Below are 7,382 nucleotides of genomic sequence, written 5' to 3'. Positions count from 1 at the left end.
CCATCTCTCCACCCCCACCTTCCCACCTCCCCACTTCCACCACTCACCCCTTCCCACCTCCACCACCTCCACCCTGCTCCCCTTGTCCCTCCCCTCTCTCCTTGTCCCATTGTTATGGGAGGAGTCATGGAGGGAGCAGGGTAGAACTCACCTTATTCCAGCCACTTCACATTTTCAAAACTGCTCCTTGGAAGATTTTAAATGTATGCAAAACTGGAATGATCCCCCCAGGAACACACCACTATCCAGCTTTAGCAACTATTCATGGTGAATCATGTTTGACGACTTCCCATGGCCCATTTCAAAAGTCAGTCATCCAAGAGATACCTTTGAAATTTAAAAAGTATCAAAAGATCTTGAGGAGAAGGCTGGGTATAGTAGTATACACCTCTAGTCCCAGCACCTGGGAGGCAGAAGCAGAATTCACTTCTGTGAATTCAAGGCCAGCCAGGGCTACATAGTAAGACCCTGTTTCAGAAGTGGAAATAAAAGAGGTGGAAGAGGACTCCAGTGTTTGGAATCACTTAGGAATGCCGCTTTGCAAGCCGTGTAGGTGTTTTGCTGCTGAGACAGAACCTGGTAATAGAACATTGCTACTTTTGAGATGATACTTTGGGTTGTTTATTATAAAAACATGTTTATCAGATTCCTACCAGGCCTTTAAGGTCTTTCTAGCACAGTGCTTATCACTCTGAATAGCATCCGCCCCAGGCTGGAGAACTCTGATTTAGGTACACTGTAGAATACTTAGCATAATCCTTCATTTCTACCCAGTAGATGCCCGTGTCCATGCCCAACTAGGGTTGTGACAACCCAGTAGCATTCTAGAAGTCTCCAAGTTTCAAAAGAGCCTCCCCATCCCCCATCCCCACCTCCAACTCCACTTCGCACCCCTCACCCTTACTCCCATTGTCTAGTGGCAGAGTAGATAAGTTAAGGGACCACTGCCAGGGACCCTATAAATACTGAAGAGAGCCCAGAGAAAGGGCCAGAATCAGATAGGTAAGGTTAGTAAAACCCCACAAAGCCTCCTCCTCCTGCCTCCCTCTGCCAGATGCCAACAGATGTGCGTGTGCCAGTTTGATGCTTTGTTTCTTTGTGGGCTTTCTTGGGCCTCCAGTGTTTAGAAGAACTGAATTAAAACAGGAGGCCAAAAGTTACTCATGCATAACCCACCACAGGCATGCGCATCCATGAAAGCCGTGCCCAACAGCCTGAGGGGGGAAATTTTGGTTCTAGAGGTAAACCAAAAGTTGTTCAAAGTATATGAAAAGATTTGATCCAGAATGTTGATTATAGTGTATTCTTTCTGCAAAGAAATATACTGTAAAATTCTCTTTATAGCAATATCTAGGATTCCTTTCTAACAGTCTTTCCCCCCTAAGCCCAAAGTCAATATTGTTCTGGCCGCTCTTTTCTTTCAGCAGGTGGGTTTGGTTACAGGGTTCTGGAAGAGACAACACTGTTTTAGTTATACTCAGGGGTTATGGGGAACAAGAACTCTTAGAGGATAAACCCTGGAGCTTCTGCCCTACTGTGTAGGCTTGTCACTGCAGGGATAGTCATGAAGGGACTTGACTTAAGGAAATGAGGCAGGGGTGTTTTTGTTTAGCTTTCTGGGAGGGCCCCTATTTGGGGGAAAGGGAGAGTATTAGATTACAACCTAAGTCCATTAAGAACTTTTAAACAATACCATCCATCAGGAAGGCCTTGCCATAAAACCTAAATGCTTATATGTGAGGTCTCCCCCTGGGAGAATCGGTTTTTTTTTGTAAACCACTTGGGGATTGTGAGTGAGAAAGTTTAACCACAGGGCAGGCGGAAGGAAGACTTCATGGAGCTCTTCCCAGAAGTGAGTATGCGCACACTTCTTGCACACTGTGATGCACACTGTGGAGACCTTTGCTGAGACCTCCAGATGCCTTTGCACTGACTTCAGTGAATCAAACTGCTAATTCTTGAAAGTAGGTGGATTTTGTGGTTAGATGCTTCCACTTCATGGAGTTCTTATGGTGGAAGTGAGAGGAGCAGGATTTTTGTCTACTTTATTGTACTACACAAATCTATAAATGTTAGAGTGAGTGTTGTTAGTGCTGCCAAGAAGCCGATAGCCAGGGAAGTGCAGTTCAGGCAAGCACTCTACCAAGCGTGCTATATCCCCAGCCAAAAAATGCATTGCTTAAAAAAATGTATTTTAAGCTGGGCGGTGGTGGTGTACGCCTTTAATCCCAGCACTTGGGAGGCAGAGGCAGGTGGATTTCTGAGTTTGAGGCCAGCCTGATCTACAGAGTGAGTTCCAGGACAGCCAGGGCTACACAGAGAAACCCTGTCTCAAAAAAACCCAAAAAAAAAAAATGCATTTTATTTTTTATGTGGGGTATCTTGTCTTCATGTGTATGTGTGTGCTTGTCTGATGGGCTCAAAGACCAGAACACAGACAGCATCTGAGCCCTGAAACCAGAGTTACAGATAACTGTAAGCCACTCTGTGGGGGCTGGGTATTACACCCAGGTCCTCTGGAAGAACAGCCAGTGCTCTTAACCACTGAGCCATCCCTCTAGCCCCTATTAAATGCATTTTATAGTTGGTGTAATGAGTGTAAGTTCTGTAGACTGAATTGTATCATTTTTTTTTCCTAATGCAGTGTTCTAGCTTCATGCCTTATGCAGTGGTAAAATATCCAAACAACAAAAAAACCCACACAGAGGAGGAGAGTGGTGTATTCAGTTTGTAATTCTAGCTTACAGTCTATTCCTTGGAGGAAATCAAAGCAAGAACTTCAAGAATTTAGTCACATCACACCAGTGGCCAAGAATAGCAAGAAATGTGTGTGTACACGACTGCTTACCCTCGGCTCCATTTCTCTGATGCAAATTTAAGACCTTTGTCTAGGAATAGTGCCTCCCACACTGGACCAAATCTTCCCACATCAGTTAACTTAAGATAGTCCCCCACAGACGTGCTTACACACCACGTGTAGACAGTCCCTCAGTAGAACTCTCCTCCTAGGTACGTCTGCATTGTGTCACATGAGCAATCAAACATCACAGAGTCTCACTGTGCAGCTCAAATTGGTCCAATGCCTCCGAGTACCCAACCTGTCCTTTAGCAGACAGTAATCCTGCTTCTACCTCCCAGGGACTGGGGTTATAGGATTATATACTATGCCTGGCTCTCTGAATTGATTTTTTTAAAATATCTTAATTTTCTTGGTAACTGTATCGAAATGTAACTCAAATGTTTCTTCACCAGGGTGCCACCAAGATTGATCCTTACTTTGAGGGTCCACACAGTTACTGCTCACTTAGAACTGGACTTGGTCCAATTGAGTTTATTAGCCCCAAGATCAAGCAACCTATCTCCTTTCACACTGTCAACCTTATTATTTATTTTTAATTTTGTAAAGGCCAGCTTTCATTATTTTGGTCTAAACTTCACAAGTTCTTTTTCATCGTTGTTATTTTGCTGTGAATTGAAAGAGTGTCCTTCTTTATTGAATGAAGAATGAGCTGAAGCCAGGAGACACTGAGCACAAACCACTTTTAAACTCTGGAGAGAAAGGTGGAGCCTGAACCAGAGCTTCTTCACCCTTTTTCTATAAAGGGCGGAGAGATGATACATTTGGTTTGGGATGTATCCAACCCCTATCTCCAGTGCTCAGAACATAGGGCAGTGTGCTTATGGAACAAATTTAAATTTCATGTAATTTTCACCTCATGCAACATTCTTCTTTTGCTTTCTTAAATAAATCGTTTCAAATTATAGTTTCCCATCTCAGGCCACAGTATTGGGACCCTGGTTTAAGCCCATCTCTCTATGGGGGCAGCCAGCACTGCTGCTAAGCAGTTACTAAGGCAGGACATCCCCGACTGAGGGCAAGGACACACACTCCTCTGTGGCCTTGAATCAGAAATTGTGGTTTAGCCTGATGTTTCCCAGCTGTGATCTTGGGCTGGTCACAGGACATCAGAGTCTCAGGCTACTCATTTGTAAAACAGGAATCACAAATTATTCTTCTGCCTGTCTCAAAAGATGGGGTTTAGCATCATATAAAACCTTGGCTCGGTGGCATTCTGTGACCGCGAAGCTACAGAATTATTAAAGCACATAAACATTTTGTCATCTTATTTCTTGTTTCTGCCATTTTCCAAAGGGAGTCAGCATTTTAAGCACCTGATACCAGGCACCCCTGGAAGTCTGAGTCCCTGCCACTCTGAGGTTTCCCCGAAGGCTGGGAGCCTCCACACTCCCTGGCACTCAGCATGTTAGGATGTGACCCATGTAACAGGAAAGGGGGATGAGCAATGTGGGAGTGGTCAGCCCTGGAGGAGAGACCAGGGCCAGCACAGCAGGAAATAGCTTATATGGTGTAATCGAATGTGAACCTGTGTGACGCTTAAATAAGGAGGGGCCACCAGCATCAGGACCTGGGAAAGGGGGTGGGGGATACTATGTTTCATTGGAAACAGACTGCACTTGGCTTTCTCTGTATACAAAGGGAGTCCCTGGGGCTCTCAGGAGTTCACTTTGAGGGGACCCAGTAGGAGAAAACATTTGGAACGTGGTGAAAAGAGAGAGAATCTGGTAACACAGATAGCGAAGCTGAGCCTAACACAGCAGCAGTAGGTGCTGTGGTTGTAGTTGTTTTTCCAAGACAGGGTCTCACTATGTGGCTCTGGTTGTCCTGAAACTCTGGTCTGTCTCTATGTAGTCCAGGTTTAGCCTCAAACACACCTGCCTCTACCTCCTGAGTGCTAGGATGAAAGAAGCTTGCTGCTATGCCCAGCTGAAAACTGTAGATTCCCAAAAGAATGTTCAAAAGGGAGAGCAATGCTGTGACTTTTGGAGACGCATGGTTATTTGTTGATATTGAACCCTCATATAGGTAACCGTAGGGATGAATACGTGCACACAGTCAGACTCAGAGCCCTTAGATCCAGGTGCCTTTGGCTTTCCTTCAAATTGGGCAGCCTCTGTAATCTTTCATTAGCAAACTACAGTGCCTAATGTTTCAGAGATGGACTTTTGATATGTAAGAGGGATATTGGCAGTGGTTTCACAGAGTATTTATTAATACAGGGCTGAAGAGATGGCGCAGCAGTTAAGAGTGCTGGGTGTTCTTCTAGAGAACAGAGGTTAGCTCCCAGCACCTAAGTCAGGTGGCCTACAACTGCTTATAATTCTATCTCCAGGGAATCCAACACCCTCTCCTAGCCTCCAGTAGCACCCACACACAGGGTTTTACAGACACACACACACACACACACACACACACACACACACACAGAGTGAGAGTGAGAGACAGAGACAGGGAGAGACAGAGATAGACAGACAGACACACACACACACACACAGAGTGAGAGAGAGACAGAGACAGGGAGAAACAGAGACAGAGATAGACACACACACAGACAGACAGACAGACAGACAGACACACACACACACCAGGTACTAACAAATAGAAAACCATCTGCTCTGCTGAGCCTGATGATCCCTTACATAAATGGAATGCATTGTGACTTATGCTTTTGTTTCAGAAAATGTTCCAAACACTAAGGATTCCAGTCCAGTTCCTCCTCCTCCACGTAAGTCTTTATGTAACTTTTTCCAGACAAAGCCTCTGGGCTTCTCTAAGAATGTGCTGGTTAGGGGAGAAGATGTGCCAAGATGAGCTGATAAGGAGTACTGGGTGGTCCTGGCCACTTCCTCTTCCTTTCCTCTCACTCGCTCCTTTTCCCTTCCTCGGTCCTTCCTTCACCCCCTCCCTTCCTATTCCTGTGATCTCTACCTTTGCTGGATTAAAACCTTAATTTGCTGACACATGTAGCCAGAGTGGGAAGGTGATAGCCTCACTTTACCAAGTAATTATTTGTGTGCTTTTTTCTGTCATCCAGTGGGAAGTGTTTGCTTCAAATTCTGCCTGTGGTGGTTGCCTGCTCAGAGGAACTCAGTACCAAACTTTCGAGAGTGTTTGTAGGCCAAGGGTAAGAGAGAGCTAGGGAGGCTAAGAGCATCCCTGTATACCATTGCATCAGCACCATTGGAACAGGATGATGAGCTGGGAGCCATGTAGGTGGCTGTCACTTTACACATGATTACAATGAGTTTCCATGCTTATCATTGGCACCGAAGCAGGATTCCACCTTGGCATCTTGCCACCCATCCAAAGTTCTAGATGATGTGCTCTAGAGGAGAGTCTGTATTGTTCTCTTCTGGAGACCTCCCAGGACGGGTTCCCAATGCTGACCTCAAGATATGCATAGTACTCTTTAACTTTCTTTCTTTTTCTTTTCTTTCTTTTTTTCTTTCTTTTTTTTTTATTTCTTGTTGTTTTTTCAAGACAGGGTTCCTCTGTAGCCCTGGCTGTTCTGGAACTCATTCCATAGAACAGACTGGCCTCGAACTCAGAGATCCACCTGTCTCTGCCTTTAGAGTGCTGTATACAAATCATTCTCTATAGTACTTTTATAGAAAGCCCTTTTTATATTCTAAGTGGCTTATTTCCAGAAGATTATGGAATAATGAGGTACCACAAACTCAGTAACAGACACAGTGGGGTGATCTTCATAAATGACATCTCTGTCTTTGGACGTTTTCACTAAAAACTTATGGACATGCTGTCTTTGCATTTGTAGGCATCCGATGGCCCACTGCCTTTTTATATCTGTCCCATGGGCCAGAGTAAGCTTCATGGTCTGCCATTGTAACTCCCACCAGGCTCTTCCTGGTTTCTCATTCCTCATTCCTTCCCAGGACTGCCTCTTTCTCACTGACTTATCTTATGTTACCTCCTGCCCATAGTGGGTGGGGTCACCCTCCTTATTCCAGAGTGTAAAGGAACACAGCAGGAGGCATGCAGCTGGAAGAGCTTGGGTCCTTAGAGATGCCTTCCATCTGGGCCATACTGAACAGAAGCCTTTGAATGGCTTCAGGTACTTAGGGGTCACCTTTGCATATGACTGAATCTTTTGTGTTGGTGTGAGTTCAAAAGCAAAGAAGTTTCATTTATAGAATGATCATTTAGGGTTGCTTTTGAATGGAGTAAAAGAAGAAGTTGTGACATGGAGAGAACTTGTACCTTCCATTTAAAAAAAACTATATATATATATATATGTATATATATATACATATGTATGTATGTATATATATGTATATATATATACATATGTATGTATGTATGTATATATATATGTTGTGTGTATATAATATATTTATGTATATATATGTGTGTGTATATATATGTATATATATACATGTATATGTTTCTGTGTGTTAAAACAGACTTTTATCTTACCAAACACTTCTTTACAAACTAATCCTAACCTAAGGATGCTTCATCTTGAATGAAATGAAATATCCAATTTCTGGGAGCTTAAGACAGT

General features: G+C 44.0%; 1 protein-coding gene across 2 annotated transcripts in view; it reads left to right on the top strand.

Annotated features, from left to right (window-relative positions):
• Tgfbr3 (transforming growth factor beta receptor 3) overlaps window positions 1–7,382 on the top strand; it is a 191,538-nt gene that overhangs the window by 171,107 nt on the left and 13,049 nt on the right. For both annotated transcript variants that reach the window (XM_031337166.1, XM_031337167.1), the window contains exon 15: window positions 5,538–5,585. In XM_031337166.1, the coding sequence (XP_031193026.1) occupies window positions 5,538–5,585 (48 nt within the window). The remainder of the gene's footprint in view (window positions 1–5,537; window positions 5,586–7,382) is intronic.

The sequence above is a fragment of the Mastomys coucha genome, unplaced genomic scaffold (assembly GCF_008632895.1).
Source record: "Mastomys coucha isolate ucsf_1 unplaced genomic scaffold, UCSF_Mcou_1 pScaffold22, whole genome shotgun sequence".
In the NCBI taxonomy this organism is placed as follows: Eukaryota; Metazoa; Chordata; class Mammalia; order Rodentia; family Muridae; genus Mastomys; species Mastomys coucha.
This window is presented reverse-complemented; position numbering and strand designations above follow the sequence as displayed.